This window comes from Sarcophilus harrisii, chromosome 3 (genome assembly GCF_902635505.1).
Source record: "Sarcophilus harrisii chromosome 3, mSarHar1.11, whole genome shotgun sequence".
NCBI classification, from domain to species: Eukaryota; Metazoa; Chordata; class Mammalia; order Dasyuromorphia; family Dasyuridae; genus Sarcophilus; species Sarcophilus harrisii.
The window spans coordinates 88,562,971-88,578,921 of record NC_045428.1 but is presented as its reverse complement, the minus strand read 5'-3'; the positions used below and the strand labels follow the sequence as shown (position 1 = coordinate 88,578,921).

At 33.8% G+C, this 15,951-nt stretch overlaps 1 protein-coding gene across 5 annotated transcripts in view; it reads right to left on the bottom strand.

Annotated features, from left to right (window-relative positions):
- Nucleotides 1-717: 717 nt before the first annotated feature.
- MTRF1 (mitochondrial translation release factor 1) overlaps nt 718-15,951 on the bottom strand; it is a 52,305-nt gene continuing 37,071 nt past the window's right edge. For 3 of the 5 annotated variants that reach the window (XM_031958447.1, XM_031958445.1, XM_012546297.3), the window contains 4 exons: nt 15,033-15,150; nt 5,202-5,338; nt 3,715-3,813; nt 723-894 (listed from right to left, as the gene is read on the bottom strand). In XM_031958447.1, coding sequence (XP_031814307.1) covers nt 772-894; nt 3,715-3,813; nt 5,202-5,338; nt 15,033-15,150 — 477 coding nt within the window. In that variant the 3' untranslated portion in view covers nt 723-771. Of the gene's footprint in view, nt 895-3,714; nt 3,814-5,201; nt 5,339-15,032; nt 15,151-15,951 lie in introns of all 5 variants that reach the window. The other 2 variants (XM_031958444.1, XM_031958446.1) reach the window with 2 other exon arrangements.

The window sequence follows — 15,951 nt, the reverse complement described above, 5'->3', positions numbered from 1 at the left end:
TGGAGACGGGCACCAGCTTCTTAGAGGCAGGAGAAAAATAAAGGTAGTGCTCAAGTTTTATTTGGTATATATCTCCTATATTTCCTAGCATTGTTCTCTGAATATTTTAGCAGTAGTTTAATAAGCATGTGTAAAATTGTATTAGAATGATTACTTAAAAGATTTAGAGGGGGAGTTAGATGGCACAATGGATAGAGTATCCGCCCTGAAGTCAGGAGGACCTGAGTTCAAATCCAACCTCAGACCCTTACTGCTTCCTAGCTGTGTAATCCTGAGCAAATCATTAACCACAATTGCCTCAGGGGGAAAAAAAATAAAGATTTAGATTAAACTTTTAAATAATTTGAATGTCAAATACAAGAAATGGTTTCAAAGTGTAACTGGATCCAAAAAGAAAACAAAAATGACTTAGAAATAAAATGACTTTTTAGCATCATTTTCTCTGAATATTTCTCTTGGATTTGGCTAGAGGAACCTACTAAGTGCTAAGTGACATAGTGGATAGAGTACCAGTTCTAGAGTCTTAAAGACAACTCTTACTGAGTTTAAATGTGGGCTGGGGCAATAGGTATGAGACCCTGGACAAGTCACTTAATCTAGTTTGTCTGAAGTAAAAAAGGAAGTGGCAAAGCATTCTAACTAAAATCTAATCTAAGAAAACTTCAAATGGAGTCATGAGCAGTTGAGAAAAAAAAACCCAAAAAACAAACCAAATAATTGAACTGAACAAACCAACCCAAGTTTCTTTGTTTTTTTCTAACAAGGTTTATTTTACTTCCTTTCTTCAAAAGATTTAAAGTGATTATCCAAAATTTCAACAAGGGCTTCTTCATTTGCTGACACTAGCAGCCTTTGGATCAGCATATCCAGAGGTCTCCCACCACATAAAAATTCCTGATAAAAGAAATAAGTATTAATTATTCTGAAAAATAGAGTTACTTATGAAAAGTTGGTGAACTAGAAAAAGGTAAAAATTAAAGAGAAGAGTCAAGTGACAAAATGATTTTTTCATTTGTTTTGTCACATAAAATCAAGAAGAAACTATGAATAAAGGTGACTACAGCTTTGTAAAATTACAGAAGGAACATTAGTTCAAAAGTGCTTTAAAAAAATCTGAAATTTAAGTAGTCTTTAAAAAATTATAAATTGTCTAGTTTATCAGTCAGTTTTTTCTGGTGTTGGTTAATTTATCAGCAAATGGTATCATATACCAAGATGCCAGACCCTTCAGTAAGTGACTAAAATAAAATGTGACTTGCATAGTTGAAGATCATTGCTGTTGAATCAAAGGTGAGAGATAGTGGCCTTTGGGATTTTGGGGATTTTTCTTCTCCCAATTACCTCTGTTAATTTTGGATAAATAATTTAACTTCTCTGAATCTCAGGTTTCTTATCTGGAAAATGAATGTGCTCTAGGCATCTATCCAACTTTTAAACATTCTGTGATTCTGCCTCTGAATAGACTTAAACCCTTACATTCACTTCTGCCAAAAACATCTTTTCTTTTTCATATTTCTTAGGATTCATTTCCATTGTATCTCTATTCCAAGGGGATTAGACCCAGATATTTTTCAATTTCCCTTCAATCATACACCCATTTTTATGCTTACTTTTGAACTTTTTCCAGTGTATATTAATATTCCAAGAGCACAATGTCTTATCATCTAAATTCAGATACCTAAACATATAATAATAAAATCTTATAGTTTCTAATACTTTTTTACTCGCATTATTTCATTTGATTCAACACCACTCTGAATTCACAATCTATTGCATATAATAGCTACTTAATTCCTTATAAACTGAATTTGCAGTTAGTTTGGATTTGTGTGGTTTGTTTGAATTAAAAGATTTCAAAAATAGTTTATAAACCTTCTCTACTGAATTTAAGAAGGAATAGGAAGACAGAGGCCAAGTCTTTGATTCTAAGAGCATTCCCTATTCAAATGATGACCTTATATGAATTATAGGTTTGTGCAAACATGTTACATGTCCTTACTGGTTAATGCCCAACTATACAATCATGGGAAGCATACGGACAAGTAAACTACAGTTTATTCACTTGAGTGACCTACACCATCAGAAGGAAATGGAGATGAGTGTGTCACATTTACACTGATTTCTCTATCTCACACACCCACATATACATATTCACACATGTCATTTTCAGAATGGAAACTTTGAAATGACATACACACAACATATGTATGTATGTATGTAATATGCATGTTACATGTGTGTGCATGCATACACACACAAATATCTTGAGTAGTTGCAGAAGATACATTAATTACAAATCATTTTTTCTAAAAGCAGATACAGCCGAGAAATAAAAAGAGTACTTATAAAAATAGAGCATGGTTATAAATTGTTTAAAGGAAAGATTATATCCTTGTTAGCCTATCCATCTCCTCTTTTTAATACAGTCTGAACAGGAGTCTTTACTAGTCAATTCAGCAGACAAAACTATCTGCATGATAATTTTTATTTGAGTATTTGTGATGCTTTCTGGAGATCTCTTTAGCCTTGAGTTCTCACCATATTGTTAGACCCTGAGGAAAGGTTCACAGTGTTAAGTTTTAGTATTGGTAAAGCAGTAAAACAAAGAGAGCCTGGAGACATATCAACTTTATATAAGTCAACAAACAGGTTTTTTTAAACAAGAGGGCTGATAACTTTAAAATGAAGCACTGAGCCAGATACGGTGGTGTACCCCTGTAATTACCACTGCTGCTGAGTCTGAGTCAGTCAGAGGCTGAGTGTGGTGAATCATTTGAGATCAGGTATCCAGCACTAATATCACATACCCAGAACCCACAAAGAACAGAGGCTCATCAAGCAGCCTAAGGAAGAGTGAACCAGTCCAGGGCAGAAAAATGGGGTAGGATAAAACTTCCTAACTAATCGCATGAGTGGCCACTGTTTTTCCAACTTGGGTGAGATAGAAACCCAGTCTCAGAGTAAAAAAAAAAAAAAAAAAAAGTATGTAAGCTTTGACTTTGACTCTTGATATCTCTCAAAGAAAGTAAGTCCTAATTGTGAGGTAATTGAAAGTATTTACAAATTTGAGGGACTGTAAATACAAATTGGCATATTGATTCCAGATAATTTTTTTTCCAATTCTATATTTCCACAATTATCTTGCTATACAAGAAAAATCAGATCAAAAAGGGAAAAAAAATGAGAAAACAAAATGTGAGCAAACAACAAAAAGTGAAAATGCTATGCTGTAATCCACACTCAGTTCCCACAGTCCTCTCTCTGGGTGCAGATGGCTCTCTTCATCACAAGATCCTTGGAACTGGTCTGAATCAGTTCATTGTAAAAAAGAGCCACGTTTGTCAGAATTGATCATTGTATAATCTTGTTACTGTGTATAATATTCTCTTGGTTCTACTCAATCCATTTAGCATCAATCAGTTCATATTAAATCTCTCCAGGCCTCTGAAATCATCCTCCTGATCATTTCTTATAAAACAATAATATTCCATAACATTCATATACCATAACTTATTCAGCCATTCTTCAACTGTGATGGGCATCCACTCAGTTTCCAGTTTCTTGCCACAACAAAAAGGGCTGCTACAAACATTTTTGTACACGTGGAACCTTTTCCCTTTTTTATGATCAGATAATTTGTTAACATTTAGAATACAGCCATGTGAAATTATTATAACCGGAAATGAGTAAATAAAGCAGATTCAGAGGAAATACCTTTATATCTCGAGCTTCGTAAGAGATTCTATGGTCAGTGACTCTGTCCTGGGTGAAGTTATATGTCCGAATTCTTTCTGACTGGGCTCTTGTTCCCACCTGTATCATAACAAGCACTAATCAATGTCTTAATTCATATGTACAATTTGTCTAATCCTTATAATTGATTTTCTTTTCCAAAGCACTTAAATTGCTCTCAAAAAAGGTATATTGAAACCCCAAATCTTAAATCTTGAATGGACCTTAGAAATCACTTAATTCAACCTATTACTTTTACATGAGGAAACTGAGGCTTAATGAGGGTAAGTCATTAACAAGGTCACACATATCAAGATTATAGGAGAATTGGAATTAAAACCTATCTCTACAAACTTGACCTTTTTTTCCCTATGTGACAAAAACAGGGATTGGTTAACAACTTCCTTTTTAAAAAGAATTAAAATTATTTGTGCAGAAACTTCTGTTTAAATAATTCATATAATCTATGATTTCATCAGCAGGGGTACTCCCCTCTGCTAATCATCAATCCCTTTACATCTCTGAAAAATCTTTTGAGTTGTGTCAGTAAAACATTATCCTCTGGCAATAAAAACTTCATCATAAATATGTATAGAAGAATCATACATGTTTAACATATATTGGATTACTTGCCATCTAGGGGAATGGGTTGGGGGTAAAAGGAAGGGGGAAAAAATTTGGAACACAAGGTTTTGCAAGGGTGAATGTTGAAAATTATGTGTATGTTTTGAAAATAAAAAGCTTAAAAAAAAAAAAAAATAAGGAGGGAAAAATCAGTTTGAAAAAGTAGCCAGCTTGCTTCTACTACTGTGATAAGAGCCATCATCAAGTTGTAGACCTGCCTAAGAAACAAACTAGCAGAAATACAGGAACAGTTCTGGACAGCTAAAGAATAACTCAGGTCAGAGAAAGGCAAAATAGTCTGGATAAAAAGCACTTAGCAAAGAAGCACATTTTATCTCCTTTGGATGAAAGCAGACCTTTCAATCCTGGGCAATTCCTAGGAGGGATTTGTTCTTTTCAGTCATTTCAGTCATGATCAATATATCAGTGTGACCCTATTTGGGGTTTTCTTGGCAAAGACGTCCCTGAAGTGGTTTTCCCTTCTGTAGTTCATTTTACAGGTGAGGAAACTGAGGCAAACAGAGTTAAGTGATTTTCCTAGTGTTATACAGCTGGTAAGTGTCTGAGGTCTGAATTCAGGTTCTCTTGACTTCAGGCCTGATGTTCTATTCACCAAATCACTTAGCTGCCCAAATAGAAAGGCTAGCTCTTAGGGATATAATATGATAAATGATATATAACAATATTTATATAACATAGCATATAGTTATAGTATTTACAAATAGGCAATTTCTTGTTATCAGAGCATGACAACATTCAATATGAAAAAAGTATTACATGCAATAAAAGACTTAAATGTTTAAAATTTTTATGCAGTAGGAAAAAGTTCATTACCTATATCTTACCTGCAATTTTCGAACACTCTGTCTTTTGCTTTGTTCTCTTTCAACAGTCTGCTGGTAGAGTTTAGCTCTTAAGACACGCAAAGCTATATCTTTATTTTGCATCTGTGACCGTTCTTGCTGGCATTCGACAACTAATCCTGAAAAATTAGAAGTGAATAATGGCCATGTGCATATTAAGCATGCTGTATTACATGTTATAATAATTTGCTTGGTACTTTAGACTAGAAAACCGGAATGGAAAGTACACTTATTTCAAGTTAAAGGGCCTCCTTTCCAATTACATACTTCCTGAGCAACTCTGGGACAAGACCTAGAGTTCCTTATCTATAAAAAGAGGTGATTAGATTATAGGATTTCTTAGGAACCTTTCAGTTCTAAATCCTATGCTCACAAATGAGTGTTCATCTTCAATGAAAAGATCTCCAATATCAGGGAACGTATTACCTCCTCAGAGAGTCCATCCCACTCCCGGATAGATTGTTAGGAAGTGTTTCCTTCTAAATAACTAAAATCTGTTCTTTGCCAGTTTCTATCCATTCCTCTTAGTTCTGTCTTAGGACCAATCAGAACAAATCTCTAAGATAATAAAGGGGGGGAAAAAGAGTTTGGCTGGAATCAACATGCACACAGGCCCAATGGAAACAGAAAGAGAGAAACATATGTCATCTCATAGAATCCCCATGCAGGAACTGGGAAAACACTTATATATTTTTTCCCCTCATTTTTCCAAAATTGACTTGTCCCAGGGACCCTTTCCCCATCAAATAAATTTTTGAAGAAAAACATCTAGCAAAAATGAAATAAACTAGATCTCCTTGGGGAATGGCTAACTGAAATGGGATACATGAAATGGGGGAATAATTATAAATGGTTTGGGATTCAAAGGATTATAAACTTAAGGAAGAAGAGCCAAGAAAACAATATACATGACTACAAAAATGTACATGGAAAGAACCAACCACAAAACAAAGTGAATACTGCAAAATTACAAAGTATAAGTATGGCTCCAAAGTAGAGATTTGGGAAAATATCTCCTCCCTTCCCTTAAAGAATGAGAGCTCCCCAGCTGTGGAACACTGCATATAGTTTCAGATTATTTTTTAATGTATTCATTTTATTTCAGACATGTTCTCTGTTCCCCATGACCATTTAAATATCCCCCAAACAGGAAAAGATTCAAAGGGGGGGAGGGAGGGATTATAAAAAGGGTAATCATCGTGATACAAGTGGGACAAAAGTTAAAAAGGGAAAGGGGTTGGGGAAAAAAAAGTAAAAACATAATCTGGGGGTTTTGGATGGCGGAAATCCCGAATGGAATGGGATGAACTCCCCCCATAAAGAGGAGGCAGATAGCAGACGGATCAAAAGTCAGAACCCTACAAATTTGTTTCAAAAACCTTTAAACAGGAAACATATAGGTAAAGGTAAAGGCTGGGCAAAATCTTATGCTTCAGGTAAGTGAAAGGAGGGTAGCCATCCTTATCTCAGATTAACAAAAGCAAAAATTATTAAAAAGGAAAGAAGGTAACCATCCTGCTAAAGGCAATAAACAAGGGATATCAATATTAAACAATGCACCATGGTATGGCATCCAACTTCCCTAAAAGGAGAAGTTAAAGAGTTGCAAGAAAAATGACAACAAAACTGTAAATAAGGGAGTCTCAACCTTGCATTTTAATTAGACAAATCAAACTACAAAACAAATAAGAAGAAATTAAAGGTAAATAGAATAAGAAAAAATTAGGTATGTTAGATCTTTGGAGAAAATTGAATGGAGATAGAAAGAATATTTTTCTTCTCAAGTTATGGAACCTATTCAAAAATTGACCATATATTTAGACATAAAGACCTCAAAATTAAATGCAAGAAAGCAGAAATATAAATGCTTTCTTTTCAGTCATGATCAAAAAACTCATTAAAAAAAGTTAAAATTGACCGTAAAATCTCTTTAAAGAAATTTGGGGAAGCAGCAAATTATAGATACAATTTAATTTACTAAGATTGACAATAATGAGACATCATACAAAATTTGTGGGATGTAGCCAAAGTGGTTAAAAGGAATTTTTATCCTTAGGGCACTTAAATAAAACAGAGAAAGAAAAATTAATGTTCCAACTAAAAAACTAAAAAAGACCAAATTAAAACCCTCAATCAAAACTAAATTTGAAATTTAAAAATTAAAAAGGAGAAATTAAAAATATTGAAAGTAAAAAAACTATTGAACTAATTAATAAAACTAAAGTTGGTTTATGAAAAAGCCAATAAAATAGATGTTTATTCTGATTAGAAAAGGAGGGAGGAAAATGAAATTAAGTCTTAAAAATGAAAAGGGAAACTTTCCACCAATGAAGGGGAAATTAGAAATAATATGGATTATTTTGTAACTTTATGCCAATTTTGTAACCTAATGAAATATGGATGCCCCTCAAAAATATAGACTTCCCAGACTAACAGGGAGGAAGAAATTGTGAAAATCCCACAAAAAAGAAAAGAACAGGCAATTAAACCTCCCTGAAAAACCCAGGACCAGATGGATTTACATGGAATTTTCAAACTTTAAGAACAATTCCCCAATCATATAAATTATTTGATAAAATAGGGAATAAGGTCCCTCCAAATTCTTCATGACCGACATGGTCGATACCTAAACCAGGTAGGTTGAAAACAGAAAAAATTATAGACCAATCTCCCTAATGAATATTGATGCCTTAAATAAGATATTGAAAAGACTACAGAAAATCATCTCAGGATAAACATTATGATCAATGGTTTATACCGGAATGCAGGGGTGGTTAATTTAAGGAAAACTATCAATATAATTGGTGTTAAAAAAATTAACAAAACCATAATCATCTCAATAGATGCAGAAAAAGCATTTGACAAAACCAACATCCATTCCTATTAAAAACACTTGGGTATAGAATAAATGGACTCTTCCAAAAATAATCACAGCATCTATTTAAAACCATCAGTAAGCATCATAATTAATGGGAAAACTCAAATTCCCAATAAGATCTGGGAAAACAAGGTTGCCCCTATCACCGTTACTATTTAATATTGTATTAGAATTAAACTTTGGCAATAAGAGCTGAAAAGTTAAAGGAATAGAAAAATGAGGAAAGCAAATTTACTCTTTGCCGGACATGATGGTATTTTTAGAAACCCCAAGATTCTACTAAAAAGAAGAAATAATCCACAACTTTAGCAAAGTTTGGTTATAAAAATAAACCCCAAGTCATAACATTCTTATATTCACTAACAAATCCAAAATCAGGTTCAAAGAAAATTCCATTTAAATACTGATAATATAAAAAAGAATCTATCTGCCAAAGGAAAATCAGAAACTTTATGAGCAAAATTACAGACCACTTTTAAAAATTAAGTCTGATCTAAAATTGGAAAATATTAAATGCTCTTGGATAGGGCGAGCAAATATAATAAAGATGACAATATTTAAACTAATCTATTTTTTAGCTATCCAACAGATCCCCAAAAACTATTTTAATGACCTAGAAAAATAACAACAAAATTTATGGGAAAAACAAAAGGTCAAAATTTCAAGGAATTAATGAAAAAAAAAATCAAATGAAGGTGGCTTAGCTTACCAATCTAAAATTTTTATAGAGCAGCAGTTACCAAAACCATTTGGTATTTAAGAATAGATTAGTTGATCAGTGGAATAGGTTGGTTCAAGGGACAAAATCCAAAACTATAGAACTATTTTGAAAACCCAAAAAGACCCCAGTTTTGGGGATAAGAACTTCTGTTTGATTTGGGAAAAATTGGAAACAATATGGCAGAAACAGGCATTGATCCAATTAATTTTACGCCCAAGATAAGGTCAAAATGGGTTCTGACCTAGGCATAAAAGAATGAAATTATTAATAAATTAGAGGAACAGGATGGTTTACCTCTCAGACCTGTGGAAGGGAAGGACTTTATGACCAAGCAGAACTAGAGATCATTACATCACAAAATAGAAAATTTCAATTATACCAAATGAAAAGTTTTGTACAAACAAAACTAATGAAAAGAAGAAGGAAAATAAACTGGGAAAATATTTTTACAGTCAAAGGTTCTGATAAAGGCCTCATTTCTAAAATATATGAAATTAATCAATTTATAAAAATCAAGCCATTCTCAATTGAAAATGGTCAAAGGATATGAACAGACAACTCAGATGAAAAATTGAAACTATTTCTTGTCATATGAAAAGATGCTCCAAGTCATTATTAATCAAAAATGCAAATTAAGAAATTAAGATACCATACACACCTGTCAGATTGGCTAAATGCAGGAAAAATAATGATGATTGTTGGAGGGGATATGGGAAAACTGGGACATTGATGCATTGTTGGTGGAGTTGTGAAAAACCAACCATTTTGGAGAGTAATTTGGAACTATGCTCAAAAAGTTTCAAACTGTTCCCTGATCCAGAGTGTTACTACGGGATTATATCCCAAAGGATTATAAAGGAAAAGGGACCTGTATGTGCCGAATGTTTGTGGCAGCCCTTTTTTGTGGTAGAAACTGGAAACTGAATGGATGTCCATCAGTTGGAATGCTGAATAAATTGTGGTATATGAATTTATGGAATATTATGTTTTGAAATGACCAACAGGATAATTTCGAAAGGCCTGGAGAGACAAAGAATAATGCTGGTGAAATGGCAGGACCAGGAATCTATATACTTCAACAAACCTATTATATGATGACCAGTTCTGATGGACCCTTCCATCCTCAAAAAATAACCAAATCATTTCCAATGGAGCAGTAATGAACTGAACCAGCACCCCAGAGAAAAGAATCGGATGACTAAAACCATTACATTAATTCCCAATCCCTATATTTATGTCCCCTGCATTTTTGATTTTTAAACTAATTGACAATATTTCAAAGTCTGATTCTTTTTGCCAAAAAATAACTTTTGTCATTTCTTATTGTGTATCTAATTTATATTTTAATTATTTAACATCTATAGTCATCCTGCCATCTAGGGAGGGGTGGGGGGTAAGAGGTGAAAAATTGGAACAAGAGGTTTAGCAATTGTTAATGCTGTAAAGTTACCCATGCATATAACCTGTAAATAAAAGGCTATTAAATAAAAAAATAAAAATAAAATAAAAATAAATAAATAAATATCCCCCAAACAGTAATTATGTACCAAAGATTTTATTTGCTGATTTTCCTCCCTCTTCTTTATATTCTTTAAAAATGATATACTTTCTTATATAGAATAATTCTTGGGGGGAGAGGGATACTTTTTTATATAGAATAATTCTTGGGGGAAGAGGGAGGGAGATGGATACAGGGAAAATTGACATTAAAAACAAAATATAATAAAAAATTACTTTAAAAACAGAAAAAACCTCTTTTTTAAAGTTCATATCTAAGTAGCAAAAGTTTAAAAAAAAAAATTCTAACTAAAGGAGGAAAATAAAGGGGGAAAGTATGAAAAGAAACCCTAGCACATAAAGTTCTGATCTGTGTAACTCAAGCTAATCTAAGTTCTAGCCACAATTTGGGCAGTGTATGTTAGAATGGGTCTTCAGCAAACCAGACCCCAGTGTTTGACCCCACATATGCTCATCTTTTTCCTTCTTGTCTTTTAAGTTGTGTCATGTTTCATTTTGCACCTACTTCCTCCTCCTACTGCCCTTTTTATCGCTTCTTGGCACTGACCTGGCAGTGATCTTGTTGCTGGAGATTTTTCTGGACACAGGACATTCCATTTTTTGCATGATTAAGTTTCCTTTTTCTAAGTATGTTGATAATTTGTTGCTTGTGGCCAGCACTACTCTTACTGGGGAACTAAGGTTCCCCCCTTATTTTCTGAATTAGCACATACATCAGAACTTCTTAGTTTGGGATCCAGTAATCCCCCCAGTGGATAAATTCCAGGGGAATTCATTAACATGAAAAAAATATTTATTTTCACTAAACTCCAGCAGAAAATTAACATTGCCTTCAATTACAAATTTAAAAACAAACAAACATTTTGAGAAGATATCCATAAGCTTTGCCAAGCTGCCAAAGGGGTCCATTACATACAAAAAAGTTAAGAACCCCTGTCCTAGATTCTCCCTATCATATGGTCATAGTATTGGATTACAGACATAGTCAGACTTGCCTGGCACAGGCATGTGGCTAATTGAAACTCTTCAGCAGCAAGAGAATTGTATAAATATGTTTACACATATTGGATTTAACATATTTTATCATGCATAACATATATTGGATAGCTTATTATCTAAGGGAAGGGGTGGGGGAAAGGAGGGAAAATCTGAAACACAAGGATATGCAAGCATCAATGTTGAAAAATTATGTGTGAATATGTTTAAAAAATAAAAGCCTAAATAAATAAAGAAAAAGAAAAAGAAACTTCTGCATTTGCACATTCCCTTTAACATTTCTTTTTGAAACTTTAAGAATAATGAACTTTCCTTGACTTCAAGTTCCATTTCTTATTACATGACCCTTGCTGGTTCTTACTTGTGAATCAGCTAAAGCTCCAGAGATATCCATTTCTTTTCATTCAAGTACAAATTGATCAAAACTTAATTATTTCCAAAGAGAGAAGGATCTCAGAAGCCACCTAAATATACTTTTACAATCCAGAAATGTTTAGAATATCCATTTAAATGAAATAAATGTCATCTTTGGGAGGGAAAGTTCATCCCAAGTACTATGATCAAGAGCAGATGACTTTTGGAGAGAAAAAAATTAGAGTCCATAGTGAAAGTTTTTAGAGGTGTGAACTCAAAGGTTGACTCCTCTGAGAGAATGGGATTGTGGGTTTTTGACTTGTGAATCTCACTGCCCAGAAAAGTGGTGACAGGTATTTACTTAGCAATTAAAAAAGAAAATCTTATAATACATAAGAGAATAAGAGAGAGAATTTTCAGACCAAATGTATCTTCTTCAAATTTTACATTTTAATGGTATGAAAGGAACTTAGATATAATTAATTCTTAATTATCTAAAATATTAAAATAATACATATATTGGATTTAACATATATTTAGCATGTATAACATACATTAGATTACTTGCCATTTAGGGAAGGAGGGGAAGGGAAAGGAGGGGAAAATTTGGAACACAAGGATCAATGTTGAAAAATTATGTGTGCATATGTTTTAAAAATTAAAAAAAAAATATTAAGACAGGGCACTATATATACATATATAAAGAATTATAAACAGGAAAGCTTACTCTTTTTAAAAAAAAGGTTTGCATTTTGTTTTGGTTTTTTAAGTCAGTTAAGTGACTTGTCACATAGCTAGTAAGTACTCCTGACAAGGACTGGTGCTTTATCCAAGTGCTTTATCACTTAACTGCTCTCAAAACAGTTTTTATAATTCATCTTTTCAACTTGCTTAAGCCTAAACAAACATTTCAGCCTGCCCCTGTAGTATACTTAGGGAAGAAGAGTCAGATGGAGAACTGTCAGGCACTGGAGATCCAATAGTACCTGAGCCTATAAGGAATTGGGGCTGTGAAGAACCACATTTTACAGATGAAGAAAGATGGGGGGAAGAGGGGTTGGGGATCGAGAAGGAAAATGACTTGTGCATCATCTTACAGGTAGTTATAGCAGAGTAGAGATTTAAACCCAGCTCTTTTAGCTTCACATACAGGGCTCATTCCAGAAGTTTGAGTTCTACTGTTTCATTCCTGGAGGGGAGAACTTATAGTTGATACTCCCCCCACCCTAGAACCTTAAAAGCACATAAAAAGGTAATCTTCCATTTCATGATAAACACTGCAGTACTTCGATTAGCTATTTGGCCAAGAGCCTCAACACGTGGGTTAGCAGACATTGAAATACTGGTATAACTTCCCTAAAAGGAGGAATTTTTCCTTTTTAGAGAAAGTAAATAATTTTTAACACAGGGCTGGATGGGTGGAGGTAGAGAATAAATTTGGAAAATGGGGATTAGTTTCACTTAGACAATTAACTTTGGCTTGGAAAAGTTAAAGTCTTTGGGTCTCTACTTCCTCTTCTATAAAATAAAAGCGTTAGACAAAATGATTTATGGGAACTCTCCCAGGCCTATATTCTCTAACACTTAAAATTAAAATCATAATACATATCATATATAATATCATAAATATTCATTAGAAATAGAAATAGAAAGCCTGGGAACTTCCAGAATTAGGAAACAAATCAGGAAAGTTAGGAACAGAGTTCAGGCCACCTTGCAGGTTTAGATAAAAGCCAGGGATTTAAATGTGAGATCACAGCTAGGGAACTGTTATTCCCAGGATGGATCATGCAGGCTTAAGTCTAAAAGGAGGTGTAACAGCAAGACATCAATTCATCAGGGAAAAGAAAGCTGGAATGTGAGTGCTGCTAGCCAGGATCTAAAAATACTCCAAGATCAGGGGTGTGTATTTAAGCAAGAATGGGGCATGAAGTTGGCTGAGGCTCCAGGAGCCAACAATTATTGGGGTTCAAACAGACACAGAGTCTATGTCAGAGAAGTCAGGCAGGAAGTGTGGAACAGTGCAGCTGTTGGAAGGCTGAAGTTTACGGAGAATAAACATATAGTCTGTGCCAAGACCAAAGTCAGATTAAAAAAAGATTGTGTTGATGGTGAATCCATCATAGGACTTCCACTTTCCTTGCCTAAAGTTGGAGTTTATTCAAGCCTGGGACAGGTCTAAGTCCATGGTTAGGGAACAGATAAGATAACACTAATCCTGGGGTTTTTAACCTTTGATCAGTTTAAATAGTGGGTTTTTTGAGAGATTTAGAGAAATCTTTGAACTTAGTTAAGAAAAAAAAGTATTTTATTTTCACTGATTTTTGATCTCCTACTTATTTTACTATATGCATTTAAAAATATTTTGAGACCACTGGCTTCACCAGAGTATTAAAGGTATCTATGACACAAAAAAGCTAAGAACCCAAAACTAATCCTTGTTAAGGAGGAATTTCCAGGAAGTCTAAAATTTAGGGCTAGATCAGAGGAAAGGTATAGAAGAGGCATTTGGAGCTAAGTCAAGCAGCTATGGCACGAGGTACTCCAATAACTACCAGAAAGATTTGTGTCTTTTAAGCCCAGCTTAAACTGACAACCTTTTTATCCTCTTGTTGCCTGGCCAATCCTTCAATATTTAAAGGCCCTTTGTGGATCTCTGATCAGGCATCCATCCTGTCTGTATCTCTGGTAAAGGTTCTTCCTCCTCCTGGATAGTGTCAGGTACCATGCCTTAATCACCCTTGGTGGTTAATAAATATTTGTTGAAATACTATATGATGATCAATTCTGATTGACTGGCCCTCTTCAACAATGAGAGGATCCAAATCAGTTTCAATTGATCTGTAATGAACAGAACCAGCTACACCCAGAGAAAGAACACTGGGAAATGAGTGCGGACCACAACATAACCTTTCCACTCTTGGTTATTGTTTGCTTGCATTTTTTTTTCTTCTCAGGTTATTTTTAATCTTCTTTCAAAATCCAATCTTTCTTGTACAACAAGATAACTGTATAAATATGTACATACATATTCTATTTAACATATACTTTAATATATTTAACACGTAGGGGAGGGAGAGGACGGAGGGGAAGGAAGGAAGGGAAAAGTTGAAACAGAAGTTTTTGCGAGGGTCAATGTTGAAAAATTACCCCTTGCATCTGTTTTGTATATATAAAGCTATAACAATTTTTTAAAAAAGATTAAAAACAAACAAACAAATAAATAAATATTTGCTGAATCCAATTAATAGGAGAGAACTTTATAGAAGCCCAGATACCTTGGGAATTCACTGAATTCTAATTGGGGAAAAAAGTATAACATCCAAAAAAACAAAGACATACTTACCTGTGGGAAGATGAACAATTCGTACAGCACTGTCCGTTGTATTAACATGCTGCCCTCCTGCTCCTTTGGATCGAAATGTATCTATACGCAAGTCCTTGGGTTCCACTTTAATGTCTACCTAAAATCAAAGGCATTTATAAGTGCTATCCTTCGTGAGATTTTCTATGTAATAATAATAATAATAATAGTAATAATTTTTTTCTTTTTTTTCCTGAGGCAATTGGGTTAAGTGAGTTGCCCAGGGTCACACAGCTAGGAAGTATTAAGTGTCTGAGACCACATTTGAACTCGGGTCTTCCTAACTTCAAGGCTGGTGCTCTATCCACAGCACTACCTAGCTGTCCAATAATAATAATTTTTTACTAAAACTTTTTCAGTAAACTGATGCTTTGCAATAAAGTAATTTATTACCACTACTTGAGACTAATAAGAAAAAAAATCCACAAAATTTTTTTTTACCATATTCCAATTTCTTGCTATTTAGTGATGTTAGTTTTGAATGTTATCAACCAACAGAAACTATATTAAAAGGGAAGTACAAGGCTGTGAAAAATTTTTTACAGTGTTTCTGATAAAAGTCTCACCTAAACTATATAAAGAATTTTGTCAAATTTAAAAGAATACAAGACAAGAATAGAACCCAAATAATAAATGGTCAAAGGATATGAACAGACAATTTTCAGATGAAGAAATTAAAGCTATTTATAGTCATATGAAAAAATAATCTGAATCACTATTGATTAGAGAAATACAAATTAAAGCAATTCTGAGGTACCAAATTGGCTAAGATAACAGGAAAAGATAATAATAAATGTTGAAGTGGATGTGGGAAAATTGGGACACATAGATTGTTGGTGGAACTGTGAACTGATCCAACCATTCTGAAGAGCAATTTGGAACTATACCCAAGGGGCTATAA